This window comes from Lithobates pipiens, unplaced genomic scaffold, assembly GCF_037356315.1.
Source record: "Lithobates pipiens isolate NorthernLeopardFrog02 unplaced genomic scaffold, aLitPip1_a1.2 Scaffold_22, whole genome shotgun sequence".
NCBI classification, from domain to species: Eukaryota; Metazoa; Chordata; class Amphibia; order Anura; family Ranidae; genus Lithobates; species Lithobates pipiens.
Window position 1 is genome coordinate 297,729,167 of NW_027507784.1, and position 17,743 is coordinate 297,746,909.

Sequence of the window (17,743 nt, forward strand, 5' to 3'; positions counted from 1 at the left end):
CTGCCATGCCATACTCTACTCTGCCCTGCCATGCCATACTCTACTCTGCCCTGCCCTGCCCTGCCATGCCATACTTTACTCTGCCCTGCCCTGCCATGCCATACTCTACTCTGCCATACTCTACTCTGCCCTGCCCTGCCCTGCCATGCCATGCCCTGCCCTGCCATGCCCTGCCCTGCCCTGCCATGCCATACTCTGCCCTGCCATGCCATACTCTGCCCTGCCATGCCATACTCTGCCCTGCCCTGCCCTGCCATACCCTGCCCTGCCATACCCTGCCCTGCCCTGCCATACCCTGCCCTGCCATACCCTGCCCTGCCCTACCCTGCCCTGCCCTGCCATACCCTGCCCTGCCATGCCATACTCTGCTCTGCCATGCCATACTCTGCTCTGCCATGCTATACTCTGCCCTGCTATGCCCTGCCCTGCTATGCCCTGCCCTGCTATGCCCTGCTATACTCTGCCCTGCAATACTATACTATACTCTGCCCTGCCCTACTATGCGCTATGCTATACTCTGCCCTGCCCTGCTATACTCTGCCCTGCCCTGCAATACTCTGCCCTGCCCTGCAATACTCTGCCCTGCCCTGCAATGCCCGCCAATACTCTGCCCTGCCCTGCAATGCATAGCTAATCAAAAAAAAACACTAGATTCATTAAAAAATAAAAATAAAAAAAATAATCGGATAGTCGTTGACTAATCGAAGAAATAATCGATAGATTAGTCGACAGACAAATTAATCGTTAGTTGCAGCTCTACATGGTACCCAATCATTTACAAAAACTGGAGCACACGGAATCTGGTGCAGCTGTGCATGGTACCCAATCATTTACTAAAACTGGAGCACACGGAATCTGGTGCAGCTGTGCATGGTACCCAATCATTTACAAAAACTGCAGCACACGGAATCTGGTGCAGCTGTGCATGGTACCCAATCATTTACTAAAACTGGAGCACGCGGAATCTGGTGCAGCTGTGCATGGTACCCAATCATTTACTAAAACTGGAGCACACGGAATCTGGTGCAGCTGTGCATGGTACCCAATCAGCTTCCAACTTCAGCTTGTTCCATTACGCTCTGCCAATAAAACCTAGAAGTTGATTGGTTTCTATGCAGAGCTGCACCAGATTTTGCCATCTCCAATTTTAGTAAATAACCCCATTATCTTTCTTGTGTAAGCTATGTATACCATCACCCCCATGTAATGGAGAATGACAAAGGCAAACGTGTCCAGCCTTTGTGACAACCTTGGCTCCCTTCCCAGATAAAGTGGAGAAGTGAGCATAACTACAAATGGACAGAACGTTTTATTTGCAGGATTACCAGGTAGAAAAAGGGGGAAAGAAGCCTGAATAAAATGGATGCATCCACCACATTTAAAGTGCAATTACAGTCAAGTACTAACTAAGCCTAAACCTACTCCCACTCCCATTCTAAGCCTATTCTGACTACCCTTTAAAGGAAAGAAGTCTTACCCATGCGGCGGGCACTCTGGTCAGGTCACATGATCTCTCTCAGTGGTCGGCTTCAGTGAAAAGGAAAGGCTACAGAGCCTGGGCAATGACGGTACTCATAGGCTTACTATGGGGCATCTGTTGTTGCCTGTACCTCCTCTAAACTGAAGCTGGCACTGAGACCCGATCATGTAACCAGACTGGAGCGGCCACAGAATACATAAGTATTGGCTTCTTTCCTTTACAGGGTAAATAGAATAGGCTTAGAATGAGGATGGGAGTAAGTTTGGGCTCAGTTAGTATTTGACTGGAGTTACACTTTAAGGAATGGTAAGCTCTAATAGATTACATTTGTGTTTTAGGTTTAGATTACTTTTTTGTTTTTAGGTTTAGAATTGCATTAACTTTAATGATACAACAGTATTTTTTCTTACCATGTATGCCAGTAAATGATATTATTGCCTGAGGTCAGGTCCTGAAGGGGATGGGTTCCCATGTCTTCATAATCACCGTATACTAAAGCATTCATTAAACCACTGGTGGTATACCGATTCTTCAGCAAAACGTCACTATTCTTCCCCAAGTACAGTGCTACAGCACCACCTCCCTTTTTTAACAGGAGGGCATTGTTGGGAAGAGTCTGCTGAGCTTTGGGAAAAAGACCAAACACAGATGACAATAAGTGAAAATGAATACCAGAGAAACTCAAAAATGAAAAATATTTAAGGTGACAATACTGAACCTGTGACCAGGCAGTAGACAATTACAATATTTACATATTTCTAATTTGCAGCAAATAAGCTTTACATCAAGTCCTCGTTAACCTCTGTAGCTGCAGGCACTGTTGAGAAATTCATCAAAATTCACTGCTGATGCACTGAAGTTACAACTTTACATGCACATGAACTTTAATGGCATCCCAGTCTTAGTCTGTAGGGTTCAATATTGAGTTAGCCCACCATTTGCAGCTATAAAAGCTTCAACTCTTCTGGGAAGGTTGTCCACAAGGTTTAGGAGTGTGTCTATGGGAATGTTTGACCATTCTTCCAGAAGAGTATTTGTGAGGTCAGGCATTGATGTGGACGAGAAGACCTGACTCACAGTCTCTGCTCTCATTCATCCCAAGGTGTTCTATCGGGTTGAGGTCAGGACTCCATGCAGGCTAGTCAAGTTCCTCTGCCCCAAACTTGGTCATCCATGTTTTTATGGACCTTGCTTTGTGTACTGGTGCACAGTCACATTGGACCAGGAAGGGGCCATCCCCAAACTGTTCCCACAAAGTTGGGAGAATGAAATTGTCCAAAATGTCTTGGTATGCTGATGCCTTTAGAGTTGCCTTCACTGGAACTAAGGGGGCAAGCCCAACCCCTAAAAAAAAATAACCCCACACCATAATCCTCCATCCACTAAATGATTTGGACCAGTGCACAAAGCAAGGTCCTAAAAGACATGAATGACCAAGCCAGGCTTTCTCATCCACATCAGTGCCTGACCTCACAAATGCGCTTTTGGAAGCATTGTCAAACATTTCCATAGACACACCCCTAAACATTCTGCACAGCCCTCCCAGAAGAGTTGAAGCTCTTATAGCTACAAAGAGTAGGTCAACTCAATATTGAACCCTACGGACTAAGACTGGAATGCCATTAAAGTTCATATGTGTGTAAAGGCAGGCATCCCAATACTTTTGGTAATATAGTGTATGTCTCCCTGCTCCCCTTCTCAGCTACTTGACAGCCTTCCAATGTAAACACCAAACAGATGCTTTAAAATCTATTAAGAAACCAACTACAACCAACATTAGTGTCTCTGCCATGAACATTGGGAGTAAATTGCTCCCCTGTGCCTGCAGCTACAGAGCAAGGCCTAAGGTACATTTTAAACAAAGGAAACAGAAACACTTCTAAATTGCCAGCAACAATTTTTACGACCCCATGCCCAAGCCCCTGGTTACAAAATGGAAGAATATGAATGTTATGGGCACTGTTCTTTTCATTAGCCCAGTAGTTACCTCGATTGTCGTGCTTCTCATTCACAAGCAAAAACAATCCACTGGGATCAGTTTGGCCCCTGATATCCGTAGAAAAATAGACTTGCTGGTCCATACCACTAATAAATCCTATAGTTAATCCAGAGAGTGAAGTGGATGGCGGTCCACGGATCTCCACATATAGATCTTCAGCATAAGGTGATGAGACCTCATTGATCATGAATGGAAAGCCCTTACAGTGATTCTCACTCCCCGGGGAGATATGTGTCAATTGAAAAGTCCATTGACCGCTTATGTCCAGGCACCTCCCAATTGATTCATCAGCTGAGTGAAAATTGGCATCTTCCAGGAAAGCCTCCTTCCCTGGTGAGAGGATTTTTAGAAGATCATCAGCTTTGTCATAACTCCTAGACTTATGCACAAGCACGTCAACTAACCCATCACTAGTAACTTGCATTGACTCTTTGTAAAAATCCCTTTTAGAATAAAGAGCTATGGCATCAGGTCCATTCTGGATGGTGTTGGATGGTAGAATAATGTTGGGTTTGACTGCCAATGACCCAATTAAGAAGAAACCTTTCTTATCTGTGGAATATCCCGTTAAGTTGAGTACTTTGTAGGCCATGTTTGTCTTTCCATTGTACAAAACCAGTGTGTAGCCATCGAGTGAGACATTCTGACCACTAGTGTGACGAAGTTCAATAAATTCAGCTGTGTCATGACCTGGGTTATCAGGATTCACTTCGCTAATTAGGAGTTGATGTTCCAAGTTTACTTCCTTGAGGTTCTTAATAAGGTTTTGGGATTTCACCAGCAACAATGTCCAAAATAACCATATTACTGAAGACTTTGAGGCCACCATATTGATATCTCAGTTTTAAATTGTCAAGTTTTATTTTTACTTTTCTTGATTAAAGTTGACAAACAGTTTAAAACAGGTTGGCATCAATGGAATATGGAGACAGAACAACGTGAAAAAATGTCTGGAGAAAGTATTCTAAGAAATGCGCTTCGACATTTCGGGTATCTAAAAAACAAAAAAAAAAAACATAATTTTATTCTATAAGATAATATACAGAATGTTATTAATGCAAACAATAAATGCACACACAAAATATATACAGGGCTGTTTTACCTGCCAAAGGATTGTTATTTCTGTCCCATCCTTTCTGCCAAACAGTAGAACTCATGCCGCGTACACACGATCAAACAATCAGGTGGAAAAGTCCGGCAAACTCAAGTCCGCCGGACAATCCCCCCGTGTGTAGCCTCCAGCGGACTTTTTTTACCTGAAAGTACGGCGGACTTAGAAAGTATTTTTGCACTCCAATCTTCCCACCGGACTCGCATTTCGGCGGACAATCGGCCGTGCGAGTGCAAGTCCGCCGTACTTTTGAAATGAACGGACTTTTCCCACCCGGAGAAAAGTCTGCTCATTTTGAGCGCATCTCCAGGTAGGCGGGGCCCGCGAAGGAGACATCGCTGGCCCCGTCACCTGGTATGGACTTAAAGGGAAAAAATCGGCGTGGGGGTCCCCCCCAGGTCCACATCAGACCCTTGTCCGAGTACGCTACCCGGCCGGCCAGGAAAGGGGGGGAGGGGGAGTTTGTGAATTCCAAAAGCCAATATAAAGGAAGAGTAGTGGGAAAAAAAGGACGCCAATTTTGTTTGGGAGACACGTTGCATGACCACGCAATTTTCAGTTAAAGCGATGCAGTGCCGAATCGCAAAAAGGGGCCTGGTCCTTTGGCTGCAAATTGGTCCGGGGCTTAAGTGGTTAATGTAGAAAAATTTAAAATAAAACATTCGGGGTAGCAAAAAATATAAATGCAATCTATACACTGGGGGGAGAACCTCTGGGGGAATCTAGGATGGAAAAGGACCTGGGGGTCCTAGAAGGTGATAGGCTCAGCAATGGCATGCAATGCCAAGCTGCTGCTAACAAAGCAAACAGAATATTAGCATGCAATAAAAAGGGGATTAATTCCAGAGATAAAACGATAATTCTCACACTCTACAAGACTCTGGTCCGGCCACACCTAGAGTATGCCATACAGTTCTGAGCACCAGTCCTCAGGAAGGATGTACTGGAACTGGAGAGAGTCCAGAGAGGGGCAACAAAGCTAATAAAGGGTCTGGAGGACATCAGTTATGAGGAAAGGTTACGAGCACTGAACTTGTTCTCTCCGGAGAAAAGACGATTGAGAGGGGATATGATTTTAATGTACAAATACCATACTGGAGACCCCACAATAGAGATAAAACTTTTCTGTGAAAAGGAATTTAATAAGACACGTGGCCATTCACTAAAATTAGAAGAAAAGCTGTTTAACCTTAAACTATGTAGAGGGTTTTTTACTGTAATGCCGCGTACACACGGGCGGACTGTATGGCCTACTTAGTCCGCCGAAACACATTTCAGCGGACAGTCCGCTCGTGTGTGGGCTTCAGCGGACTTTTTCAACGTGCAGTCCGGCGTACTAAGAATTTCGGATTTTTCGAAATTCTGTCCGTCGTACTCGCATTTCGGCAGACAATCCGGCCGTGTGTATGCCAGTCCGCCGTACTTTTGAAATGAGCGGACTTTTCCCGCCCGGAGAAAAGTCCGCTCATTTCGAGCGGGTATCCAGGTAGGCAGGGCCCGCGAAGGAGACGTCGCTGGCCCCGCCGCCTGGTATGGACTTAAAGGGGAACCCCAACGCCGAAAAAAATCGGCGTGGGGGTCCCCCCCAAGTCCACAACAGACCCTTGTCCGAGCACGCTACCCGGCCGGCCAGGAAAGGGGGGCGAGCGAGCGAGCGCCCCCCCTCCTGAGCCGTACCAGGCCGCGTGCCCTCAACATGGGGGGGTGCCCTGGGGAAGGGGGGGCCGCGCGGCCCCCCCCACCCCAAAGCACCTTGTCCCCATTGGAATAATTTTGATGGTTCAACCTCAAGCAACACCTAACAAAGATGGCACCTCATCCCTGAAAGTTTGAAACATGAATCAAAGGACAGGAAGGGAAATTAGGGATTTTTGCGGTGCTAATTAACAAAATACAATTAATTGGAGTACAAAGTCAGTAGTACAAAAATTTATTAAGTTTGAGCTTAAAATCAGTAGCGATATATGCTTAAAAGATTCAGAATAATGCAATACAGTGGTTGTTCTCGTCAAGCACACATAGTCCCGACATGTTTCGCATTAGATTGCTTCTTCAGGGGATGTGTGAAAGTTTGAACAAGATCTAAACCGAAAATACAAAGTACAAAATAATAATGAGGTATGTCACAACATTCGTAAATGCAGAAATAGAGGGGAAGGGGAAAGGGGGAGGGGAAACAACAAACACACACACATCAAACCCACCTTTAACCACTACGTTGGTGGTAAAGTAGTGGGATTGTCCACCCCATGTTGATGAGGACAAGGGCCTCTTCCCGACAACCCTGGCCGTTGGTTGTCGGGGTCTGCGGGCGGGGAGCTTATCGGAATCCGGGAGCCCCCTTTAATAAGGGGGCCCCCGGATACCGGCCCCCCACCCTATGTGAATGAGTATGGGGTACAATGTACCCCTACCCATTCACCTGTAAAATAAAAGTACAAAAAAAAAACACAACACACGAGATAAAATACTTTATTGCACAGCTCCGGGGGTCTTCCGTCTTCGGGGGTCTTCTCGCCGGGCTCCTCCGCTATCTTCTTGTAGCTCTTTTGCTAGCAGAGGAGTCCGGCTTTCTTCCTCGCCGCCGGCCTCTTCTCCCGACTTCGGGGGTCTTGTCCCCCTCTTCGGTTCTTCTGCCGGGCCACCGCGCGTTCTTCTTCTTCTCCTTCTTCTCCTGGAGATGTTGACTCGACGATCTCTCCGGCCACAATGCCAGGGACCGCGCTGCGCGGCCACTTATATAGGGACAAGGGGTGGTGTCACATGGCTTTATGTCACATGGGTTGGTCACATGGGTTGATGTCACCTGGGGACTATGACATCGTAAGGGGGCGGGGTCACCATGTGACACCAACCCATGTGACATAAAGCCATGTGACACCGCCCATTGTCCCTATATAAGTGGCCACGCAGCGCGGTCCTGGCATTGTGGCCGGAGAGAGCGTCGAGTCAACATCTCCAGGAGAAGAAGGTGAAGAAGAAGAAGAAGAACGGAAGGCGGCGGCGGCGGCGACAGAAGACCCGCACGATCAAACAATCGGGTGGAAAAGTCCAGCAAACTCAAGTCCGCCGGACAATCCCCCCGTGTGTAGCCTCCGGCGTACTTTTTTGACCCGAAAGTACAGCGGACTTAGAAAGTAGTTTTTCACTCCAATCTTCCCGCCGGACTTAAGGGGGTCCCCCCAGGTCCCCATTAGACCCTTGTCCGAGCACGCTACCCGGCTGGCCAGGAAAGGGGGGGCGAGCGCCCCCCCTCCTGAGCCGTACCAGGCCGCGTGCCCTCAACATGGGGAGTGCCTTGGGGAAGGGGGGGCCCGCACGGCCCCCCCACCCCAAAGCACCTTGTCCCCATGTTGATGAGGACAAGGGCCTCTTCCCGACAAACCTGGCCGTTGGTTGTCGGAGTCTGCGGGCGGGGGGCTTATCGGAATTCGGGAGGCCCCTTTCGCCGCTGTCGTCACCGCCGCCTTCTGTTCTTCTGTTCTTCTGTTCTTCTCTTCAGATGTTGACTCGTCGCTCCCTCCGCTCACAATGACAGGGACAGGGCATGCGGCAACTTATATAGGGACATCGCCGGATGATGTCCCTGCCTATTATGATGTCACAGTCCCAGCATCCTCTGGGACTGTGACACCATAATGGGCGGGGACATCATCCGGTGATGTCCCTATATAAGTCGCCCTGCGTCGCGTCAGAGCCATTGTGAGCGGAGGGAGCGACGAGTCAACATCTGAAGAGAAGAAGAGAAGAACAGAAGAACAGAAGACAGCAGCGACAGAAGACCGGGACACCGCCTGTAAAAGAGCTATAAGAAGGCGCGGTGGCCCGGCAGAAGAACCGAAGAGGGGGACAAGACCCCCGAAGTCGGGAGAAGAGGCCGGCGGCGCGGAAGAAAGCCGGACTCCTCCGCTAGCAAAAGAGCTACAAGAAGATAGCGGAGGAGTCCGGCGAGAAAACCCCCGAAGAAGGAAGACCCCCGGAGCTGTGCAATAAAGTATTTTATCTCGTGTGTTGTGTTTTTTTTTTGTACTTTTATTTAACAGGTGAATGGGTAGGGGTACATTGTACCCCATACTCATTCACATAGGGTGGGGGGCCGGTATCCGGGGGCCCCCTTATTAAAGGGGGCTCCCGGATTCCGATAAGCCCCCCGCCCGCAGACCCCGACAACCAACGGCCAGGGTTGTCGGGAAGAGGCCCTTGTCCTCATCAACATGGGGACAAGGTGCTTTGGGGTGGGGGGGCCGCACGGCCCCCCTTCCCCAGGGCACCCTCCCATGTTGAGGGCACGCGGCCTGGTATGGCTCAGGGGGGGGGGGGGCGCTCGCTCGCCCCCCTTTCCTGGCCGGCCGGGTAGCGTGCTTGGACAAGGGTCTGTTGTGGACTTGGGGGGAACCCCCACGCCGATTTTTTTCGGCGTTGGGGTTCCCCTTTAAGTCCATACCAGGCGGCGGGGCCAGCGACGTCTCCTTTGCGGGCCCCGCCTACCTGGAGACGCGCTCGAAATGAGCGGACTTTCCTCCGCGTGTGTGGGCGAGTCCGTTCATTTCAAAAGTAGGGCGGATAGTACGGCGGACTTAGTACGCCGTATTAGTCCGCTCAAAAAGTGCCATGTGTGGGCAAGTAGCCCGTTCGGAAATTCCGACGGACAGTCTGGCATACTTTTCCGCCAGACTAAGTACGTCATACAGTTTGACCGTGTGTACGCGGCATAAGAGTGGCAAGAATGTGGAATTCCCTTCCACAGGCAGTGGTTTCAGCGGAGAGCATCGATAGTTTCAAAAAACTATTAAATAAGCACCTGAGCGATCACAACATATAGGGATATACAATGTAATACTAACATAAAATCACACACATAGGTTGGGCTTGTGTCTTTTTTCAGCCTCGCCTACTATGTAACACTGTCTGTGTTGATGGGGGAATTGAGCAATTTGTGTTCCTGCAACCCCTGGCTATAATAGCCGCTTGCAATAATTGTATGTAAAATCAGGCAGGCTGGTTGTACCCAAGTTGATCGATCGATCGATTTGGGTACATTCAGCCTACCTATACATAATTTGAATCTCAGCTGGCTTAACAGTAAAAATGCTCTCTTGCATTGGGGCTGTGCTAGTCTTAGGTCTAGGGGATTTTGAAAAGCACTATCAATCCTCTCCCCCCACACTGACAATGCTGCTATCCAAATGTATACCCTGTGCTCCTTCCATTGGCGTCACCAGCCTGGGGCCACAGGGGGCACTGACCCCCCCAACATCATACTGGGCCCCCCATGTGCCCCCCATGTGCCTGCCCAACAGGGCCGGACTGGCCTACCAGGATACCGGGACATTTACCAGTAGGCCGCTTGCCCTGGGGCCACTTTGGATCTATGCCGTGCGTGGCTTCTATCACACAAGCTGGTCTAGGAGGAGGGCAGGACTTTTGTCATAGCACGGCAGAACATGATTTCACACTCAGCTCCGTGACACAGCCCTAAGGCTGCAACGATGGTGAGGCTACAATAAGGTCACAGTAAGGCTGCAATGAGGGCACAGTGAGGCTGCAATGAGGGCACAGTGAGGCTACAATGAGGGCACAGTGAGGCTGCAATGAGATGGGCATGGTGAGACTGCAATGAGGGCATAGTGAGGCTGTAATGAGGGCACAGTAAGGCAGCAATGATGGGCACAGTAAGGCGGCAATGATGGGCACGGTGAGGCTGCAATGACGGGCACAGTAAGGCTGCAATGAGGGCACGGTAAGGCGGCAATGATGGGCACAGTAAGGCGGCAATGAAGGGCACAGTAAGGCTGCAATGAGGGCATGGTGTGGCTGCAATGAGTGCACAGTAAGGCAGCAATGATGGGCACAGTAAGGTGGCAATGATGGGCACAGTGAGGCTGCAATGAGGGGCATGGTGAGGCTGCAATGATGGGCACAGTGAGGCTGCAATGAGGAGCACGGTGAGGCTACGATGATGGGCACAGTAAGGCTGCAATGAGGGCACGGTAAGGCAGCAATGATGGGCACAGTAAGGCTGCAATGAGGGCACAGTGAGGCTGCAATGAGAGCACAGTAAGGCAGCAATTATGGGCACAGTAAGGCAGCAATGATGGGCACAGTAAGGTGGCAATGATGGGCAAGGTGAGGCTGAAATGATGGGCATGTGAAGTTGCAATGATGGGCAAAGTAACGCTACAACGATGGTGAGGCTGCAATGAGGGCACGGTAAGGCGGCAATGATGGGCACGGTGAGGATGCAATAAGAGCCCGGTGAGGCTGCAATGAGGGCACAGTAAGGCATCAATGAGGGGTGCAGTAAGGCGGCAATGAGGGCACGGTGAGGCTGCAATGGGGACAATGATGGGCACAGTAAGGTGGCAATGATGGGCACGGTGAGGCTGCAATGATGGGCACAGTGAGGCTGCAATGATGGGCACAGTAAGGCTGTAATGAGGGCACGGTAAGGCTGCAATGAGGGCACGGTGAGGCTGCAATGAGGGCACGATGAGGCTGCAATGAGGGCACATTAAGGTGGTAATGAGATCTGCATGGTGGGCCTGCAATGAGGGCATGGAGAGACTGCAATGAGGGCACAGTAAGGCAGAAATGCTTTGTCCGTGCCGCAGCCCCTCCTCTTCTCCTCCCACTCGCTACATTTTGATTACAGTTCCAGGAAGAAGAAGCCAGAATCAATACACAGATTGCCAGCACCCATGTGAGTTTTCTTTTCTTTATGTTTATTTCAGGGAGGGGTAGAAGGAGGTTCTGCAGCAGAAGGGACAGTCATAGATTCATGCTTTTAGTGCAGGTGATGGAGGAAGAGGGGAACAGGACTCTTAACTATTCATATTGTCATGTATTTACTCTGGCGCTACCACCCTAACATGCCACTATTATCTAACCTGGCACCATTACCTAACCTGGCACTAACACCCTAACCTGGCACTATCACCTAACCTGGCACTACCACCTTAACCTGGAACTATTAACCTAACCTGGCACTATTACCTAACCTGGCACTACCACCCTAACCTGGCACTATTACCTAACCTGGCACTAATACCTAACCTGGCACTATTGCCTAACCTGGCACTATTACCTAACCTGGCACTATTATCTAACCTGGCAGTACCACCCTAACCTGGCACTATTGCCTAACCTGGCACTACCACCTAACCTGGCACTATTACCTAACCTGGGACTACCACCCTAACCTGGCACTACCACCTAACCGGGCACTATTACCTAACCTGACACTACCACCTAACCTGGCACTATTACCTAACCTGACACTACCACCTAACCTGGCACTACCACCCTATCTGGCACTATTACCTAACCTGGCACTACCACCCTAACCTGACACTACCACCGTACCTGGCACTATCACTTAACCTGGTACTATCACCTAACCTGGCACTGCCACCTAGCCTGCCACTACCACCTAACCTGGCACTATTGTATATCACCTAACCTGGCACTACCACCTAACCAGGCACTATTGTATATCACCCTAACCTGGCACTATATCACCCCAATCTGCCAGTATACTATCCTAACATCACTTGATGTCGACGTACAGTGTTCTGCCTGTCCACCTGGGGGGAGGGATGCCAGATTTAGGAACCGCTACAGGTGCCAATTTTGAAAACCATTTATCATTTTCTTTCCACTTCACAATTATGTGCCACTTTGTGTTGGTCTATCACATAAAATCCCAATAAAATACATTTACATTTTTGGTTGTAACGTGACAAAATGTGGGAAATTTCAAGGGGTGTGAATACTTTTTCAAGGCACTATATGTGTGTTTGTAATATATATATATATATATATATATATATATATATATATACACACACACATTTTTATAGTTGCCCCCCTACTTTTGTCCCTGTCCCCCCATGTGCCCCCCCCCCAAATATGAAAGCTGGAGCCACTCTCTAATACAGGAGGTGTGTTACTGGCCAGATCACCAGAGGAAAAAAGCCTAAAAAAATAAAACAAATGCAGCCACCACATCTAACGATTGGTAAGCTGCAATTTATTACATTTTTGGTTCTGGGATAAATACTACTTTAATAAAAAAGTTCCTCTTTAACTTATTTGATGAAGTAAGGTCTAACAAGCAGGGCTCTCTGATTCCTACTGTATTAAACTGTATTGTAATTGTACTGTCCGCCCTTATGTTGTAAAGCGCTGCGTAAAATGTCAGCGCTATATAAATCCTGCATTATAATAATAATATTAAAAAATTAGCATGTCAAAAGGGCTCTTCTTTTTGTGACACACTCTCTTTAAGAATGTACAGACAGATGCAAGTAGCAATAAACACCAAAGACATCCACACATACAGCCATCTGCGCTCAGCTCCTGCGAATCCTGGCGTCCACAACTGGAAGAAGTTACAAACTAAAGACAGAGGGAAAGAAAAACCATGAGATGATGGAAAAAAGGAATTTTCAAACTAACCGTAAACAGATCTTCAGGGATGGAGAGGAGAGCAGTAGAGAGGAGTGCATGGACGAGGAAGAAGAGGTCACAGACGTCTTTCTCTTTCGGAGTCAATTAAACACAAGACACAAGCAGTGCTATACTGATGACTCAATGGTAGAGATGATTCACAGAATCTGTACCAATCGTTGCTGTGTGTTGTAATAAGACATAACTTTCTATAAATTACACAAATACGCCACAATAATGTAAGCAATTATGAAATATTGTGCAATCCACAGCTGTGTCTTCTCAGTTTGGCTGAAGAGAAATAAAATGAAAGCAGAAATGCAAAGTGTAGGTGTTCATTTGGAAGTGTGGATGAAGCCAATGAACTCAGATATTATGAGTGCTGTTCTACGTTTTATTTCCTTGGGCAATAATTACAACCTCCAATCAGTAGGGGTCGCTCTTGTTAGGTATTATTTTGATGAGAATGGTGCGGTTGAACAAGTACTACTTTGTTATTTTGTATGACACACATAGGATAATGCCGGACCTAGGGACCTAGAAATAAAACATGTTTCAAATCTATCCAAATCTGGAAAACCGTTCATCTGTGTGCTAGTCCAACGGACCAAATACGAAGCAAGGGCAGCTATTGGCTACTGAACTTCCTTGTTTAGTCCTGTTTACGTCATCACGTTCAAAATTAACGGACTTTTGAACTGACTCCTGTGTGGCCAAGTCCGTTCGTTCAGAAAGTCAGTCGGGAAGACCGTCTGACCTAGTCCATCGAAAAGTCCGGTCACGTGTACGTGGCATAAGAAGTGGAACTTCTTATCTGATTCCTACCCCCTCCAGTGCCGCATTTGGCACCTTTTGGGGGGGAGCGGGTACCTGTTTTTTACCCTGTCCCCACTTCTGTCAGGCCTCACTGTGGGGAGGTAGGTCAGAAGTCTGGCCCCCTCCTCCTCCCCCTGCTGCCGGGCCAATAAGAGAGTGCTTCGCGTATGCGCAGTAGGGGCCCAAGGCTTCACTGCTGGGTTTTGTTACCAGAAATGGCAGCAGCACCCAACAGCGGATGGAAGCATCGGCTGCAGTTCTGACATCGCTGGAATCCAGGACAGGTAAGTGTCTTAATATTAAAAGTCAGCAGCTACAGTATGTGCATTTCTTAAACTGGAGAATGCAAAATCTGGTGCAGTTGTGCATGGTAGCCAATCAGCTTCTAACTTCGGCTTGTTCAATCAACCACTTGAGCTCCAGAAGGTTTTACTCTCTTCCTGACCAGGCCATTTTGTGCGATATGGCACTGTGTTATTTTAACTGACAACTGCGTGGTTGTGCGATGCTGTACCCAAATAAAATGTATCTTTTTTTTTTTTCCCACAAGTAGAGCTTTCTTTTGGTGGTATTTGATTACCTCAGCGGTTTTTATTTTTTTGCGCTAAAAACAAAAAAGACCGACAATTTTGAAAAAAAAAACAATATTTTCTACTTAGAGTAAAAGATAGTGATGTGCTGTACATAAATAATGAAGTGCAAATGTGCTCTGTGTGGGAAGCACTAGAACCACTGTGGGAAACAAATGCCTGTGATAGAGACGTATAAAGCATATAAAAATGATCACATGTTATCCATAAGGTAAGATAATAAAAGTAGAAAAATGACGATAGTAAAAATAAAAAGTAATTGATAGTAAAAAGTCCTTTTCATAAGTACATAAATATAACATTGTCCGTGAAGAGTTCCTTTTCATAGATATATATATGGTGCAACATATAAAGTGACTGAATACATGAAGAGAATCAAAAATAATAAAACGTGCTGGTGATCGCTATCTGCGATGTGATACTAGTGATGAGTGGCTTCTTATCTTCCGTGAGGTTTAACCACTTCAATGCAGGGCATTTATACAGCTTCCTTACCAGACCAATTTTTAGCTTTCAGCGCTCTCACACTTTGAATGCCAGTTACACTGTACCCAAAAAAAATGTTATCATTTTTTTCATACAAATAGAGCTTTCTTTTGGTGGTATTTAATCACCACAGGGTTTTTTATTTTTTGTGGCATAAGTGAAAAAAGAGCGAAAATTTTGAAAAAAAAAACACTTTTTTTTAGTTTCTATGATAAAATTTTGCAAATAAGTCATTTTTGTTCATAAATGTGGGCCAAAATTTATACGGCTACATCTCTTTGGTAAAAATAAACCAAATTAGTGGATATTATTTAGGCCCCTTTCACACGGGACGGATCAGTAATGATCCGCCCCGTGATGATCCGCTTGCTCAGCGGGGATCGCTCCGTTGTCCCCGCTGAGCCGGCGGCAGACAGGGCGGTCTCTGCACACTGTGCATCGGCAGACACCCGCTATCCCATAGGGATGCATGTATGTCCGTATTTCACCCGCAAACGGATGGATGAAATATGGACATAATGTCCGCATGTGTGAAAGGGGCCTTAGTCTCTTTGAAAGTTATAGAGTCTACAAGCTATGGAGCAAATCATTGAAAATTGATCACATCTGATCACACCTGATGCACTGACGGTCTATCTCATTTATTGAGGCTCTGAAATGTCATAGGACTAAACAAGGAAGTACAAATACCCCCCAAAGGACCCCTTTTTGAAAAGTAGACAGTCCAAGGTATTTAGTAAGAGGCATGGTGAGTTTTTTGAAGTTGTAATTTTTTCCCACAATTCTTGGGAAAAAGAAGAATTTTTTTTTTTTTTTTTTACAAAATTGTCATAATAGCAAGTTATTTCTTATACACAGCATATGCACCGATTACCCCAAAATACATTCTGCAACTCTTCTCGAGTATGGCGATACCACATGTGTGGAACTTTTACACAGGCTGGCCACACAGAGAAGTCCAAAATGCAGGGAGCACCGTAAGGGGTTCTAGGAGCATAAATGACACCTCTAATTTCCTAATGACCTATTACATTTGTGAAGGCCCTGGAGCACCAGGACAGTATAATTACCCACAAAATGACCCCATTTTGGAAAGCAAACACCTCAACGTATATTCTATGAGGCATAATGAGTCTTTGGAACAGTTAATTTTTTTCCACAAGTCTTCGGAAAACGTGGAAAGAAAATGAAAACATATTTTTTTTACACAAAGTGGTCAGTTTATAAGATATTTCTAACTCAAAGCATGTACATAGCAAAAATTACACCCCAAAATACATTCTGCTACTCATCCTGAGTATGGCGATACCACATGTGTGTGACTTTTACACAGTGTGTCCACATACAGAGGCCCAACATGCAGGGAGCGCCGTCAGGTGTTCTAGGAGCATAAATGACACCTCTGATTTGCTAACGACCTATTACATTTGTGAAGGCCCTGGAGCACCAGGATAATGGAATTACCCATAAAATGACCCCATTACATAGCAAAAATTACACCCCAAAATACATTCTGCTACTCCTCCTGAGTATTGCTATACCACATGTGTGAGACTTTTACACAGCCTGGCCATATACAGAGGTCCAACATGGAAGTGGTACCTTCAGGCGTTCTAGGAGCATAAATTACACATCTCATTTCGTTCCTACCTATCACACTTTTGAAGGTCCTGGAGCACCAGGACAATAGAATTACCCACAAAATTACCCCATTTTGGAAAGCAAACACCCCAATGTGTATTCTATGAGGCATGGGCTGCAAATAGGTACTTGGATACTCTGACGGGCTGGTGACAGGTACTCTGTTACTCCGACGGGCTGGTGACAAGTACTAGGGTACTCCGACGGGCTGGTGACAGGTACTCGGGTACTCCGACGGGCTGATGACAGGCATTCGTGTACTCAGATAAACTGTGACAGGTACTCAGGTGGGCTGTGACAGGTACTCAGGTACTCGGGTACACAGATGGACTGTGACAGGTACTCAGGTACTCAGATGGGCTGTGACAGGTACTCAGGTACTCAGATGGGCTGTGACAGGTACTCGGGTACTCAGATGGGCTGTGACAGGTACTCGGGTACTCAGATGGGCTAGGACAGGTACTCAGGTACTCAGATGGGCTGGGACAGGTACTCGGGTACTCAGATAGGCTGGGACAGGTACTCGGGTACTCAGATGGGCTAACAGGTGCTCAGGTACTCGGATACTCAGACGGACTGTGACAGGTACTCAGATGGGCTGTGACAGGTACTCAGGTACTCAGATGGGCTGACAGGTACTCAGGTACTCAGATTGGCTGACAGGTACTCAGGTACTTGGGTACTCAGATGGGCTGGGACAGGTACTCAGGTACTCGGGTACTCAGATGGGCTGGGACAGGTACTCGGGTACTCAGATGGGCTGAGAGATACTCAGGTACTCGGATGGGTTGGGACAGGTACTCAGGTACTCGGGTACTCAGATGGGCTGGGACAGGTACTCGGGTACTCAGATGGGCTGGGACAGGTACTCAGGTACTCGGGTACTCAGATGGGCTGACAGGTACTCGGGTACTCAGATGGGCTGTGATGGGTGATGACAGGTACTTTGATGGGTGGTGACAGGTACTTTGATGGGTGGTGACAGGTCCTCTTTATTGGGGGGGTAATCAGTGCGTGTTGGCGTACACTGAGTGGTAACGAGATGTTGCCGCAATCTCCTCCTCACACACGATCAGTGTGTGAGGAGGAGAACCCGGTAACATCTCGTTACTGCGGTTTGTTTACATTCTGTGACCGGCTGTGATTGGACACAGCCAGTCACGTGGTAAAGA

The 17,743-nt window shown here is 47.3% G+C and overlaps 1 protein-coding gene across 2 annotated transcripts in view; it reads right to left on the reverse strand.

The window, feature by feature from the left end:
- The window catches only part of LOC143924760 (uncharacterized), a 133,233-nt gene that overhangs the window by 85,765 nt on the left and 29,725 nt on the right, over positions 1-17,743 (reverse strand). The window contains exons 1-3 of one of the 2 annotated variants that reach the window (XM_077449209.1): positions 13,048-13,199; positions 3,468-4,473; positions 1,891-2,104 (exon numbers count right to left, since the gene is read on the reverse strand). In XM_077449209.1, the coding sequence (XP_077305335.1) occupies positions 1,891-2,104; positions 3,468-4,308 (1,055 nt within the window). In that variant the 5' untranslated portion in view covers positions 4,309-4,473; positions 13,048-13,199. Of the gene's footprint in view, positions 1-1,890; positions 2,105-3,467; positions 4,474-13,047; positions 13,200-17,743 lie in introns of those variants that run through there. The other variant, XM_077449210.1, reaches the window with a different exon arrangement.